This window comes from Conger conger, chromosome 7 (assembly GCF_963514075.1).
Source record: "Conger conger chromosome 7, fConCon1.1, whole genome shotgun sequence".
Taxonomy (NCBI): domain Eukaryota; kingdom Metazoa; phylum Chordata; class Actinopteri; order Anguilliformes; family Congridae; genus Conger; species Conger conger.
Window position 1 is genome coordinate 48,631,881 of NC_083766.1, and position 16,550 is coordinate 48,648,430.

The 16,550-nt window shown below is 44.8% G+C and overlaps 1 protein-coding gene across 1 annotated transcript; it reads left to right on the forward strand.

The window, feature by feature from the left end:
* Positions 1-1,440: 1,440 nt before the first annotated feature.
* LOC133133302 (nuclear receptor corepressor 1-like) lies at positions 1,441-10,403 on the forward strand. Its single transcript, XM_061249409.1, is given in 13 exon segments — positions 1,441-1,757; positions 2,425-2,664; positions 2,967-3,089; positions 3,751-3,863; positions 4,265-4,497; positions 4,848-4,988; positions 7,224-7,366; positions 8,071-8,085; positions 8,088-8,120; positions 8,648-8,803; positions 8,998-9,180; positions 9,768-9,816; positions 9,818-10,403. Coding segments are annotated over 13 exon segments (1,524 nt in total). The 5' UTR covers positions 1,441-1,726; the 3' UTR covers positions 9,882-10,403.
* Positions 10,404-16,550: the final 6,147 nt, after the last annotated feature.

Here is a 16,550-nt window from a genome sequence, read left to right on the forward strand (position 1 = left end):
AGCCACAAGGAGGAGCTCTAAGGTTGTCTGACGAGGCCGTATGTCTGAGAGAATTTGGTAAATACGATTTCAACATTAGAATGTGGAAAATATAATAATACCGTATAGCCTAACTATTTCTCCATTCTCTACAATACGTTCCTCATGTATTCATGTGGTTGGCATTAATTGTTAAATGCTTTATTGTATATGACAGTGTTTCAAATACTTATCCGCATCACCTACATCCCCGGAGCTCAGCCCCCTTTCCCTCCTAGGGCCTTCAACCCAGCTTCCATATCTCCAGGTGAGAAACTCCCACAAGCCCAAGAAATGTCTCCAGTATTTGTAAGGATGCTGATCTAATTCTACTTTTTTCAATTCTTTCCAGTTCCTGATGATCTTCTTTTGGCATGAGTATCACTTTATTTAACCATAATATGCATCAGTTGATTAAATATATTTGGAATGCAATATGGACTGTATGTTTTAAGATTTGATTAATTCAAATGAGTGAAAATGGACAAAATTACTCTTGCTGTATTCATAGTCATGTGCCTTTTCAAAGGTGGATCCTGAAAATATGGCTTAAAGTTGCAACAAGTTATCACAGTCAAGTTTGAAATTCATGAAACCAGTGACCTAGAAAGGATATTGTCATATCAGATCCTTTTTTTCTTCTTCTTTCTTTCAAAACAAATGAATTGCAAACTTGACAGTATGGTGTGACAGCCGCAAATACCCGCTCTCCTGTTACCTCACCCTGGGGGGACAGCTACCCCCCCTATGGACCGCATCACCTACATCCCCGGAGCTCAGCCCCCTTTCCCTCCTAGGGCTTTCAACCCAGCTTCCATATCTCCAGGTGAGAAACTCCCACAAGCCCATAAACCACTGCAGCATCTCAGGCCCAGGGACACGTTAACACATTAACCCCCACACCACAGAAGAAGACAAGGGCAACAAAAAAAAAAGTCACCCTGATTGATGGTTTGTAATGGCGGGGAAAAACGGATTGTGTTCAATGTGTTAACATGTCAGCGGTTGCCTGGAACAAAAAAAAATGTCCCGGGGAAACAAGTCCGCTGGCTCCTGGCCGTGAGACCTCAAACGCTGCCCGGTTGGTAGAGGTTCGCCAAACCTAGAGTCTCTGTATCCCTGTTCCTGGCCCCATGCCCCCCGGACCTGAGGCAGAACCGGGACAGTCCCCCGCCATTGCCCCCTGAACGCACCATTCACGGGACCTCTGGCCCTGTGCGTAAATGTTTGTGTGTCCTGTTATGTAGGGGGGTATGTGTGGTTCTAGTCTCGCCCTGCAGGTGGAGCCAGGAGGTGTACCCTGCACTGATTACTAACCCGCCACACCTGCCATAGGCTGGAGTCTATAAACTCCACCCCTTCCTCCACATGCTCTCTCTCTCTCTCTCTCTCTCTCTGTCTTGGCAGCCAGCTCTGCAGCAGCAGGGCCTTCAACCTCCACCATTTTGTTTTGATCAGTTCATAGTTCCTGTGTTACAATAAATGTAGTTCTTTTCCAACATTTTAACTGTGTCTGTTTCCATTATGTTATATTCCCTGAGCCAGTTTTTGCAGGCCACCCCGGACACCTTGCTGCGGTCAGTGTGGAGAGGGAGAGAGAGAGAGGGAGCGTGAGCGGGACCGGGAGAGGGAGAAGGACAGAGAGAAGGAGCGAGAGAGGGAGCACAGGGAGAGGGAGCGAGAGAGGGAGCACAGAGAGCGGGAGCAGATGGTGGCCGCCAGCGAGTACATGCGTGCAGGTGAGAGAAAAGATGGCCGCCACGTCCCCGATGCTACACTGCCTGCTCAGTTCAAGAATGCCGTATCAGCACTACATCACTGATTCATAGAAACAAAATGACTAAGGTAATGAACAAACCCACAGTTATTTGTATTGTGTCGTATAAGAAAGGTAGGTAACAATGAAGTTAACCAGAATAACTTTCCTGAAGAAAAGATGGCGGCCACGTCCCCGATGCTGCACTGCCTGAAGAAATTCAATTTGACTAATTTGCTATTGCATTGCACCATTTGCTTTATCATTTGGTTCATATTTTGATGCCCTTTTCCTGAGTGCCTTATTACCTTAAAGACCCAGAACAGCTTTTTTTTTTTTGAAGAGTAAAATACAAATGTCTTGGATAAGTGTCTTGGCTGGCAAAAACAGTGCAGTGAAAATATTTTCAAAAATGTTTTTTATTTAATTTAATTTTAATGTTTAAAGAGATACTGTATAGAACTCGGGGATTCTGAAATTTAATGTCCTCATTTGAGGATGCAAGGACGTTAAAAATGTAATAAAAACTTTTGGGAAATTCTTTTTGGGAACTTTTAAGGCCAGTCACTGCTCCCTCTGAGCATTTGTTGTACTGGCAGTAACTTTTGTGAAACGTTGAGGTGGGTCAGTGCTGCCTCTCCCCCCTGCAGGCAGATGCCCCCGGCGTCGGTGGCTCAGACAGGCGCGCGGTACAGCACGGCGGCCGACGCCCTGGCAGTCCAAGGACAAGGGCCCGCCCACCAAGCTGCGCATCGAGCAGGAGCTCCGCGCCCACGGCAAGACCATCATCACCGCCGCCAACTTCATCGATGTCATCATCACCCGCCAGATCGCCTCCGACAAGGAGTCCCGTGAGAGGGGCTCCCAGAGCTCCGACTCCTCCAGCAGCTGTGAGCTCCCCCACACGCTAACACACACACGCACGCACGCACGCACACACACACACACACACACACTCACACACGCACACACACTCTCACTCACACCCACACTCACACCCACACCCACACCCACACCCACACCCACACCCACACTCACACTCACACTCACACTCACACTCACACTCACACTCACACCCACACCCACACCCACACTCACACCCACACACACACTCTCTCTCATACACACACACACTCACTCACACACACACACACTCACACACACACACTCACACTCCATCCCGTCTCTGCAGTGTCCTCCAGCCGCTATGAGGCTCCGGGCAGCGGGGCCATCGAGGTGATCAGCCCCGCAGGCTCCCCCGCCCTGGACAGGCAGGAGGGGCCCTTCCCCCCGGAGAAACCCGCCCAGACAGCAGGTACCAAAGCCCCTCCCGCCCTCACCGTCAGGTCAATGAGTGACTGAAGGCTGTGCTTGACTCTTGATCACAGAATGATTGTGTTTTTCTATTTCTGTCTGCATTCAGGGCTCCAGACCAACTTTTTAAACCCGTGGCGCAATCACATCATTTCGATGTGGTTCACACATTTAAGGCTGAGAAATGTGTATTTATTTTACAGCTCATGCTGTAAGTTATTTTCCTTTCCTGTGCGTCAACCATTTAGGCACATTCTGGAGCACTGGCGGGTTTGTGTAAGCATTCTTACAGACTTACTTTTAGTTTATTTCAGTCAAATTCTCATTTTAAGTGAACTGAAAGTGCAAATAATATGACACTTTAGAAGAAGGTACTGTGTTAAAGTCTCCATCACGCAGAATAATCAGAACTTTATGCAATGATTACATTTGGTATTTCCAATCCAAAAGCCACCGGTATTGCGCTCTGTAGTCTGTGGTCAGTAGCTCCTGGCTCAGGGCTCATATTCCTTTGAAATGTGGCATTGTTGCTTTAGGTATTGCTCTTAGAATATGACTGAAACTTGTGAACCAGTAAAAGATGCACTTGTCTCCGGGCTCTGGCCTTGACCTTTGACCCCGGTGGGTTTGGTTGCAGGCGGTGCACGCGCGTACGACATGAGCCGTTACCGCCAGCGGGACGAGCCGCCCTGCCCCCAGCAGCCCCTCCCAGGCCGAGGCCTACGGCCAGGTCCCCAAGACGCACCGCGTCATGACCCTGGCGGACCACATTTCGGTAAGGCCGCTATCCCGGGCCGTCGGGGGGCCGAGGGCAATGTGCCACGCCCGTTCGTTAGCACCGAGAGGGGTTAGAGTTAAGAGTTTTAACGCGCCTTTATTGTGACACTACAAGAAAACATTGCAAGGCAAAGAAAACCATCATCTCCCACAGAATACATGGGAGAGCGGGAAGAGAGAGGGAAGGGAGAAAGAAAGAGAGAGAAAGTGAGAGAGAGAAAGAAAGGGAGAGAAAGAGAAGGCAAAAGATGAGAGATTTCACAATAAATGCAATAATGATAGAATTACAATCACAAGATTGTCAGGCACCCCTGCAAGGAGAGAGAAAGAGATGATGATGATGATGATGGTGGTTTTTCGGGGGGCTCGTCCGTGACAGTGCACCTGTTCTGCTTGCAGCATATCATCACCCAGGACTTCGCCAGGAACCAGGACGCCCCCCAGGCCTCCCCCGCCACCTCCTCCCCCGGAACATTCCAGAGCTCGGCCCCCTCTGCCCTGAGCCGGGCCAAGATGCCCAGCCGCTACAGCCCCGAGTCCCAGGGCCCACCCCCACCACCTCACGCCCCGCACCACCCCCGAGCGTCCAGCAGGGTGTCGCCCGAAAACGCCTCCGACAAGCCCAGGGCCAGGTACTGTGACTCTGCCCCCCGTCCCCTACCTTCTGCCCCCTGTCCCCTGCCCCTGTCCCCTACCCTCTGTCCCCTGTCCCCTGCCCCCTGAAATTTTTAAAAGTGTCAATGTCTTGCCTGTTTTGTTTTATCAATTTAATGCTATCATGGTGAATAAAAGTATATAGTTCTTTCAAAAACATGAACAGTTTCTCAGTGCTTTTAGAATTTTTTATGGTAGTACCCATGAATATCTCAGACACATAAATGAAAAGAAGCACCGTATCTGTATTTCAGTTGGCGGCTGTGCTAGTGATCCCGTGTTCTGCGTTTGGTCAGTAGGGGTGAATCTTTCTTCCCTCCTCCCTTAGGCCTGGCAAGTCTCCGGACCGGGGAGGGCCCATGGAGAGCTACGAGCCCATCTCCCCCCCGCAGAGCTACCCCGGCCTGGACAAGCAAGAGGCCATGCTGCAGCAGGCTCAGAGACGAGAGGCCGAGCACACGGAGCAGAGGTACCTCACACTTCCTGCCACGCTAGGCAGTCAGAGCTGGCTTACAGGCCACTCCAAGGGCCAGGAAGTTAAAGATAACGGGCCAGTTTCGCAGACACGGTTTACGGACGAGCCCAAAGGGAAGTAAGAGCAGCACCTTTCCTAAACGATGGTTCTGTCCCGCCTGGACTACTGCAATTCCCTCTTGGCTGGCCTCCCAGCGTCCGCCATCAGACCCCTCCAACTTATCCAGAATGCAGCAGCTCGTCTGGTCTTCAACCTTCCCAAATACTCACACGTCACCCCCCTGCTTACTTCCCTCCACTGGCTGCCTGTCATAGCTCACATCAAATTCAAAACATTGGTGCTTGCCTTCCAAGCAGTTAAGGGGTCTTCCCCAGCTTACCTACAACAAATCCTCAGACCCTACACCCCTGCCAGACCTCTTCATTCAGCCTCCACAGGCCGCTTGGCACCTCCCCCTCTCCGAACCTCCGCCTCACACTCACGACTACTGTCTGTTCTGGCTCCACGGTGGTGGAACGAACTCCTCATTGAGGTCAGAACTGTAGAATCTCTCCCTCCCTACCTTCCTGTGAACCTTAATGGTTGTCTTTGTGATTGTGATTGTGTTGTGTTTTGGTATTTTTAGTTGGCTAGGTAAGCAGTATTTGGATAGTTAAGTTTGGTCACTTTTGCTTTGTTGTTTGTTTATTTGTTGTTTAAAATTTTTTTTTTTTTAAATAGGCCCTGGTCCTTATTTTTGTTGTTCAGGTAGCAATTGAAATTGTACTTCCCTCTAGGGTCTTTCAGCGCACTTATCCCTAGTTATGGGTATGCACTTTGTTGTACGTCGCTCTGGATAAGAGCGTCTGCCAAATGTAATGTAATGTAACTGTTCACTGCTCTTGAGAGTAAGTTTTGATTTAATTATTTTTGAAAACGTCTTTGCTTTACTGACTAAGCGTGGTTATTTTGTAATATTGTCTGTAGTAAGCCTTTAATCCTAAACTACAAGTTTAAAGCATGTTAAACTGTTTAATGTTTGTCATTTAGTTTTATTTACATCTCATCCAAAACTTCCATGTAGAAGCACAAAAGTGTTCAGTCAGTCAGCAGAGTGCAGTGAAAATAAGGATCCCGACTTGACCGATAATATTAAGCCTGCCGTATATATATTTTTAGCCAGGCGTAAGGACATCGGTGATCCATCCATCCATCCATCATCACCCGCTTATCTGGAGTCGGGTCGCGGTGGCAGTAGGCAAAGCCGGGTATTACAGGCGTCCCTCTCCCCAGCAACGCATTCTAGCTCCTCCTGGGGGATCCCGAGGCTTTCCCAGGCCAGGAGAGATATGGTACCCCATACTCCCGCAGTACACCCCACAGGGTTCCCCGGGGGACACGGTCGAAAGCCTTCTCCAAGTCCACAAAGCACATGTGGACTGGATGGGCAAACTCCCATGACCCCACCAGCAACCCTGCCAAGGTAAAGAGCTGGTCCACTGTTCCATGACCAGGACGGAAGCCACATTGCTCCTCCTGAATCCGAGGTTCGACCGTCGGTCGGAGCCTCCTTTCCAGCACTCTAGAGTAAGCTTTCCCAGGGAGGCTGAGGAGTGTGATACCCCGATAATTGGAACACACCCTCCGGTCCCCGCACTAGCTCCGGTTCCTTCCCCTCCAGAGAGGTGACGTTCCACGTCCCCAGAACCAGTATGCGATGCCGAGGATCAGCACGCCCGGATCCCCGCCTTTGCCTACTGCCCGTTGGGCAAAGCACCCGACTCCGATGCCGACCCCTGCAGGTGGTGAGCCCACAGGGCGGCGACCCCACGTGACCAGTTCGGGCTGTGCCCGGCCGGGCCCAATGGGATAAGGCCCGGTCACCAGATGCTCGCCGACGAGCTCCCCTCCCGGGTCTGGCTCCAGAAGGGGGCCCCGGTTTCCCTTTTCCGGGCGAGGTAACTGGGTCATTGTGTGGCCGTATCATGGAGTCTTTGAATCGCTCTTAGTCCGGCCCCTCCCCCGGGACCAATTTGCCTTGGGAGACCCTACTGGGGGCTAACAGTGCCCCAGACAACCTAGCTCCCAGGATCACCGGGACACACAAACCCCTCCACCACGTTAAGGTGGCGATTCCACATCGGTTATGTCCGTCAGTAATGCGGTCGGTTGTTCTGGCGTGCCGGCCCGTGCGAGAGGGAACGCCAAGCACGCATGCGGGACTCAGCCGTGCCCTTTCTCCGGTTTCAGGAACGACTCTCGCTCTCCCGGGAGCGTTAGCTACCTGCCCCCCTTCTTTACTAAGCTGGAGAACACCTCCCCAATGGTGAAATCCAAGAAGCAGGAGATATTTTGTAAGTTGAACTCCTCTGGTGGCGGTGATTCAGATGTGGGTAAGTGGGTCTCTTTCTCAACTCTTTGTACTGTTCGTCTCCTGCACTAACGTTGACACCAGCAATGCCGAGCATTAACTTTTTCATAAAATTGGTGGGTTGAACTCTGTATAACCCCTCCAACCTACGATCTGCTTATATTAACAAATTGTTACGATTCATCTTCTCTTCTGTACTGCAAAATGATTTCTAAGTGTATCGTATAAATATTTTGTAGGTCACCGTTCTGTTGTATTTAGCAATTCTCAATTGGCAATGCTTAATGTGCCTGGTTTTAAATATTTACTTGCACATGGTTGGTTTATATTTTTAATGGCAGTAGTGGGCGGAATGTTCTATTTGCATCTTTTAATGTAGCTACCAGTAGTTTGGCCAAGTTGTGAATGCGCTTATTGATGAAAATTGGTATGCTCTGCAGCTAAGTCGAAGGCAAGAACGTTGTTACCTTTTTTGCGTGATGAATGCCTGTTACAGCAATCTCTGACTGACTTTGAAAGCTCCCTTTTCCTCTTCCACGTTCTGTAATGCCTTGTGTCTTTGAAGTATTTCTTTGATGCGTTATGCTAAACAGGAAATATGAAGTTCTGAAGACACTTTAACTTCTGACAAAACTTTTGAACTTGATTCATATTTATATTTTACAGGTAATTTATTTTCATAGTCACTGCTTAATAGTCATAGTCTTTGCGATTTTGTTTTTCCAGCAAGCGCACAACCTGGCATATATTTAACCTGCCTGCAGTGACAAGCTCAAGTGAGTATTAAAAAGATTTTTTCCACTATTGAAGAATAAAGAATTCTAATGGAAGACATTTTTCTCCTTTAGATATCTGCCAAGTAGAACAGTGAGTTCATCTGAGACAGAATGAAATGTTGGTAGCGCTTTATTTTACAGCTGATTTAATTACATAATACTTACTGGGTACATACACTGGTACTTATGTCATTGTTAGGTAGCTACTTTGATTTCAGTGGTAAGTACTATGAAACAAATTCAGTAAGTACCATATGCAAGTACTATAAAAGTACATTTTACGGCCTGTTTCATTGTACGTGTTCAATCAAAATGGCTACCTTATAAATACCTGGTATTTACCCTGTCAGTACTATGTAATTAACAGGCTGTATAATAAAGTGTTACCAAAATATTTCATTATGCAACGCCTCTCTCTCAAAATGGCCGGACTCGTTGCATTTATTTTCCCATATGTGGTCACCTGTTGTTTTTGTGGACCGACCCCCTGCCTGATGAAGCGCCTCTGGTCCCCCCCGGTCCTGTAGGCAGTATCAGCTCCAGGAATCCTTCTTTCGGGTACCCAGCCAGTAACTTGGGCCTGGAGGACATCATTCGTAAGGCCCTGATGGGAAACTTTGAGGACAAGCACGATGACCACCAGGGCGGTGGTCCCCAGCCCAACAGCATGGAGCGGCTAACCCGTCCCCCCTCACACACACGCACACACACACTCAGGCACACACACACTCACGCACGCACGCACACACACACACACACACACACACACACACACACACACACATCCACGCGCACACACACCAGCCCAAACGTACGGAGGGGAAAGTATGTTTTTCACCAAGATATGTGTTTCTATGTCCTGCCTCCCCCCCCACAGGCATGTCAGCTGGGAAGCAGAAGCTGTTGGGCAAGGCCAACAGCAGGAAGTCCAAGTCGCCCAACCCGGGGCAGGGCTACGCCGGGGCGGAGCGCCCATCGTCCGTATCGTCCGTGCACTCGGAGGGCGACTACCACCGGCAGGCCTCACCCTGGACCTGGGAGGAGCGGCCGTCCTCCACCGGTGAGTCCCCACCTCCTCTCCTCTGGTCTCCTCGTGCTCGCGGAACATGCTGGAAAAACCGCGTGTTACTCTTGGATTTGCTCGGGCGACAAGGTGGACTGTGCTGAAGTAAACAAGCGAATCGTTGTGATGTCAAGTCCAAACGTCTAGTTTAAATTCACATTTACGGCATACGGATTGTGCAGATTTATTTGGGGACTGCGTTTTGTTATTTTCACAGTGATTTTATAACACCTTAAGCTCCTTTATAATCCACATAGCATAGAAGGGAAATGTATGTAATATGGGACCTTTAATATCTACTGATTAAGAGATGAGCCATGATGGGACTCTTCTGGTAAAATGAGGGATAAAGTAAAATAAAAATAAAAATGTAAGTTTGTCCCGTTGTGGCTGAAATTACATTAAATCAGCAGCAGTGTCATACTGGGCCCGGTGCCGGTCACCTTAACGATTATCCTGTGTTTTCTGCTTCATTAGTTATTAGTGCTTTATTAAGTTTATTAAGCTTTATTAAGCCAGCTGCGGCAGAGCGTGGCACGGGTTTTGAGGCGTTGACTAACGGCCTGCCTCTCCTCCGTCTCCAGGCTCCATGCAGTTCCCCTACAACCCGCTGACCATGCGCATGCTGAGCAGGGGTGTGGGAGCGTGAGCCCCTGCTGTCGGAGCAGTACGAGACCCTGTCGGACAGCAACCACTGAGCTCCTTACCCTCCGCCCCTCAGCGCTGACAGGAGGAGCCCAGCACCCAACCCCACCCCTCTCACCCTGACTGACAGCGCTGTGCAGGAGGCAGCGGCGGATAAGGGCGGACAGATGGACAGACAGACAGACGGACGTAGTGGCGGGACCTGAGGAGGACCTGAGGAGGACCTGAGGAGGACCTGAGGAGGAGCCGGGCCTTCAGGACTCCACAAGCCTCGCGTCCGGGAGCTCTGACGTGTGGCCTGTCTGTTGGAAAACGGGGGGAAAGAACATTATAAAAAGACAAAAAGAAAAGCCAGCAATTTAGACTTGTTTAAAAAAATAAAATAAAAAATTACAAAAAAATTACAAAAAGAAATACTAAAAAAGATGGTAAGAGAAATAAAGATGAAGAACTTCTAATGTTAAAAAAAAACTAAAAAAAAACATTGAGACACTTATTTCTTCGATTTATTTTGCTTTGTAAAGAAAACACTTTGTCTTTAAATCGTATGTAAATAGAGAAACTTTTTTTTTCCTTTTGCGGTGTTTATTGTTTTTGTTCTTTTACTTGACCGTTTCGTTTTTATGTTGCTTTTAAATTGGGTGGGTTTCTGTCTGTTCTGAGGACGGTCTGTGTTTTGCCAGTGAGTAAGTATGAGAGTAGAGTACGAAGGGTCCCCTCCACGCACCCGCACTGAACCGCGATGAAGTCAACCGCGATGAAGTCAACCGCGATGAAGTCGACTACGTGCGCCGTTGCCGTGGGAATGTCCGCGGGAAAGCCACCCAGCGCGCGACGCGGCACCCCCGCCCTGGAGCACTGTGGGTATCGGCCAATTTTAAGTTAAAAAAGTTAAAAAAAGAAGACACACTTTACATTTCAACTGCTGTAAATTTGACGCGAGTCCTTGACAGCACTGTGGAAGAAATGCATGGGGATTCTAATTTTCTTTCATTTGCGGGGAAAACATTTTTTTCATTGATTCCTCCCTCTTAATAAAAATCTTCTGGTCCTTCTTTTGTCTGGGGTGCGCTTGTATGTTCCGAACACTGGTGTTGAAGGTTTTTTTTTTTTGTCTTGAAGGTGAATGAATAAACTCAGATGTCTACTTTAATTTATTGTTGATTGTTTTTGCTGTTATTGAGCCCCCAAGCTGATGTAGTTTTTTTTTTTTTTTTTTTTGAGCAGGTGCAGAATGTTCACACTTTTTTTGGAGTTGTCGAGTTGGGGAGATAAACCCGTTTGTGACCCTTTCCTGTTGAGAACAGTCAGCGGGCCAGTTCGCTGGAGGAAGGCAGCTTACAGTTCCCCCCCCCCCCTCAAAAATCTTTGTTGGTGTTTTCTCACGTCTTTGATATTGTTCTGGCTGATGTCTGTAACCAGTGTGTTTGACTTTCCAAAAAAAAAAAAAAAAACTGCACCATTGTTGCACTTTTTGCATTATAACTTTTAACAGAATATAAAAAAGAAATCATACTACCTGTTTTATAAATGATTTGAGCTCACGCAAATAGCGGATTTTTTGATCAACATTCTGCTTGTCTGGCGTTTCAGCTTGTTACTGGTTCCTACAGTAACATAAATAATCTGCAGTTTTCACTTTGCATATGGTACAGTCAAGTGTAGTGGAGATGCAGCTTTGCCGTAGCAAGTTACATGGACTTCCATGACCTTTTCTCTCACCCCCATTAAACCACAACTTTAACATCAGAATTGTACATTCACATTGCATTTGTAAGGCCAGCAATGATAACATTATGTTGAAGGATGTGTAAAACATGAAATAATTTCTTTGTAACATTTGCTTTTGGCCTTGCTTTGTGCAGTAGCAAAGGCGTTTCCTCTGAACTTGGTAATTGTTTAAAATTTTTGGTGATTTTTTAACTCCCAGATTCACACCAATGTTGAGTCGAGTGTTTACAACTATAACAACAGAAAAAAAACGTTTACAAATCTTAAACAGAAATGAAAACAAATTGTCTGTGCGTCAGTCCAGCTCTTCATCTGTCCAGTTTTTGCAGTGATAACTTTTTTTTCTTGTCTGTTTAAAATTTGAGACTTGAAAACCCATGCATCTCATGTTGTTGAAATGCAATGTTTGTATCGCACAATGTCTCTTAAGTCGTCAATTACGAAAGTTCAGACCAATCAATAAAGTGGATTGGTTCTCCACCTCTTGAAATGTCAGGTTCATTTGCTTTCCTTTAGCCCCTTCTGTGTATCTCAGTTCTTGTTGTCAGTTTTTGCAGTCTGCTTTGCAGGAGTCCAAGTGCTTTTTATACTCTTACCGTGAACAGGATATTGTGGTCAGTGACTAAAGCTTGAGCCGTCTACTCAAAATGCAGCCTGGTCGAACTTCATGGTGGTGATCGCTTTTTACTCCAGCATTCAACTAAGTCGATATGCTGTGCACCACTATACGAAGCAAGCCATGTTTCATTGTTCAATGCAGTTGGTGGTACAAATAATATGTAACCAGTGTCAGGACTTAACAATGTGTGTCTCTGTAGAGTCTGAATTTTATGCCACTTAAATACTTTCTCAAAGCAGGATGTGTGGTGGCACCTGCAGCGACTGAGCAGTGTGTTAATCTCAGTCATGACACTTGACAAATAAGTCCAACCCTCTTTCACCACCTCCTCAATTTGCTCATCCACTGTATCACTGGTCTTTCGTGTGAACTGCTATCAATGACCAGTAATGCTGTACAATAAATATTGGTCTCTGTGGATGTTTTTGTGCCATGGTTTGATTCCTGTGATGGGTAAGTGAACAGAGCAGTGCTTAATAAAACGCGTCTAAACCATTATTTGGACACATTTATCTGCTAAAGCACGAGTAAGCGTGAATAGATTAATTGTGTGACTGACTGAATTTAAAATTAGCATTCTCAATGTAAACATCATTGGTACCAAGGAAATTTGTAGTCACAGATGAAAATGAATCTGCACTGTTTTCTTTATAAGTATATATATATGTATGTATGTTATATATGCTATACTGATTTGCACCTTGTTAATTGTTGGGTATGCATCCTTACATATTTATTTAGCTCATTTTAAAAGTAATAGTTACTTAGATTTTTTTTTTTTTTTAGTTTTAAGAAAACTAGATAGTTTTTCACAATTGCCATGTATATTTATAGATTGTTGAAACGTTAGTTCCAAATTCTGTGTATTACTGATTATGCAGATGCAGGAACCTTTATTTATTTTATTGTATATTTCCTGAAATTTAAAATGATTTCATTCCGTGTTACTGAGTTCATCACATCACTATTTTTGTTCAGGACAGAGCCACGACCTAAAACCATGTGAGCCAAGAAAGCTTAATCTGACTGTTGCACTCAACAGTGATGTCCTTCTGCCATGCATTGTCAATGTCAGCCTGCTCCAAAAGGCCCGGGGTATGTTGGCTGCTGTGTGGACTCATGGCCCAACATATTTGGTGGAGCTCAACACGTTGGGAGAACCCAGATTTTGGAATCATAAAGAACACAGAGTGAACATTATCAAATCTCCACAGAAAGGCAACTTCTCCATCTTTATCAAACTGGTCCAGGAATCTGACCAGGGCTTGTACTGCTGTGAGCTGTTTGACGGGCAGAACGGTATCATGGGCTGTGAAGAGGTACAGCTCAGTCTGCAAAAAGCCCCCCCCAGGTAAAAGTGCAGTCCTCCGGTCCATTACAGGTAGCACTGCCACCAGGTGCTCACTTTTTCAAAGCTTTCTATCCCTTTGAAGAATGGTTAATTTTGGAATATTTTGCATTCAGTTAACAGTAGTGATTGTTCGTGACCATTTTAATGTTCAGTTTAGATCAGGGGTGGTGTGGGTGCAGGCTTTTGTTTTAGGACACCCAATTCAAATCATTAACCAAACTCGGATTTCAATCAAAGCCTTTATAAGTAGAGTCTGGTTGTTTTAATGCTGAGCTAAAACAAAAACCTGCACCCACACTGGCCCTTTCGAGATAAGTTTGGACACTGCTGGTTAGTGATATTTTCATCACATTGGAAGAACATTCTACACGCATATTTCTGATCGTAGCCCTTAAAGTGTTAAACAGGGAGACAGATCTGTGAACTAAAAAGTATTAAATGATGGAAAAAACTTGCCATGGGAATTAGACCCAGTGCATAATTGTGCCTACACCTTTAACTTTCCTTTATGAGAGGGTTTCTTATAAAATATTGTGAAGTATTGTCATAATTCTTTTAGAAACGCAAAACCCCATAAATGTATTCATTTTAATTTGATCAAAAATGACCACGGTCAGTTGTCATAAATGCTCAGCATTTTTTATTAATTGAACTTTTTAATTAACTGTCCCTTGAATAAATGAGCAGTACAGTCAGACTCGAAACTCTAGACACAAAACTTGCATTGCATTGCATTGCATTGCATTGAAATGCTTGTGGTACTTTTGTTGGGTTTCCCCGAAATGAGTTGGTTTGCAGTTAAGTGCATTGAAACACAGATGGCAGATGTGAAGTGCTTTTGATGCTATGGTCAGTTTGTACAGATTGCCTTTGTGTCGAGAGGCTGCAGGTTACTGAGGGTTTTTCCAGTAACATGCTTTCCTGAGCTTCCCTTTTCGCAGGCGATACGTGGATGGGTCTGTTGGTGAACTACTGGTACTACACAGCTGCCGGTGGGGCTGTCTTCATTTTATTGATCCTTGGTTGCGCTTGCTGTGTATGGCACAGATGTGAGGACCCTCTTCTTCTTTTTTTTTTTTTGGTGGTGGTGGTGTGTGTGTGATTGCATTGTATCTGTTAACCAACACATTTCCATTTATATTGTGGCATATATAAATAAATACAAATATATGAATAAATATATGAATGATAAACAAAAAGCACACTTTTTCTTCCTCACAGGTGTTCAGGTGCAGCGAACAAGGTAATTTATTCAAATGTATTTTGTCTGATGCTATTCTCCAGACCTCGGTCAAATGAGTAATTGTTTTGGATTCACTACTTTTCTTCAATTTTCTGAGCTTATCTGGTGTCTTGGAACCTATGAAATACGTCACCTTCCAGTCCTCTTGGTTGGTTCAATTTCACTGGGCAAGATGAGTTGAGCCAGAAAATACAAAACAATTACATGTCTCACCCAAGTCTGCTATTCTCCCTGGTCCAGATTCAGTCTGAGTTATATACAGTATAGTTTATCTTTTGAAGTAATAATTAACAGAGCAAGATTATAAATGCTAACTTCGATCTCCTGAGATATGTTAATAATTTTTATCTCCTGCATAACTTCTGCCGCAGATCTGGAAATTCCACTATTGGTAAGAATTGTGGCTGACCACGTTACACTCTTATCACAGAGAACAATGTTCAAGACAACCACATCCTTTATTGCCTTATTATTATAAACACATTGCCATTTAATAAGAAAAGGAAATTTCCACACATTGTATGCCTTTCATTGAAATTATGTGAAATAATTAATATAAGCATGGAAAGGGTAGCCCAATTCAACTAAACCTTTTTAAAAGTGATTTAAAATAAACTTATCAAAATAAAAATTGAAAGAGAAGCACTGAAATTTCAATTCCCCCTTCCTTTTTAGGTTGGGTAAACAACGATTTTTACGGCGAGATTAGGTACAATCAAGGTAGGATCTTTTGTTTATTTAAAAAAAGGTATATCCAGCATTCTCTGTTCTCAGTGCTTTCATTCTACACAAATATGTACCTTATAGTATTAATGCACTGTATTCTTATCTTTTCTACTGCATATCTGGCAGCGTCATGATGGTTTGATACCTTGGACCCTCGATGACTTGAAGCCATTTATCCAACAAATGTGTTCCATACTCTATCAGCATAATGTCCAGCCGAATCTAGTCCCCAAATAAAAAAAACCTTTATTTGACATTATGTTAATTTGTCTCAAACATTGAAATGGGGGACAACATATAAAAAGTGTTGTAAATTACCATATATTAATTATATTAATATTATGTTTAAAAAATACCCTTTAATAAAAGCTCTGAGTCTGCACTTTGAACATGTATGAATTGTTTCATTACAAACAGAAAAAATAAAATAAAAGCAGAAAAAGACAAAGTGACCCAAACTTTTGACCAGTAGTGTAGATATCTAGCTGTGTCCTCTTTTATTTGATGGGCTTCACAAAATATGTTGTATTCTACCAAACACTTCCTCTGAGTTTAATTCCGAAGAACACATTCCTTCTAATATGTCATTGTTTTACAGTTGAAAATGAGCTCTCTGGTTCTTTTTGATCTCACAGGCCAACATTCCCAGTGAACTGAATGTTGCCACACAAGCAGTTCCAGAAAACAGGAAGGGTAATTTTCATATTTTCAGGTCTGCTATTGCTTTAAGGATTCAGATGCCTTCATCCACAATTTTATGTTTTACATTTGCAGAACTGAGATGTTTTTTTCTCATTTCATTCCCAGTAAAATTGTTTTAATTAAGATTAGTTACATTTGTGTGTGAGTAAATATACTTCATGTAACCTGTTATTTTAATTATTGTTTTTGCTATGGTTTCCAGTGTTGAATGATCCCAGGTCTGATTTTTCTTCCCTCTCTCTCTCTTATTCAGGCAATGGACAAGAAATGTCATCAATTTAAGCCAGCATAGCTGAATTTCAGAAGAGGCTGAAGTTTTAATCGTATTCACTTTGTGGTAGTGCATTTAT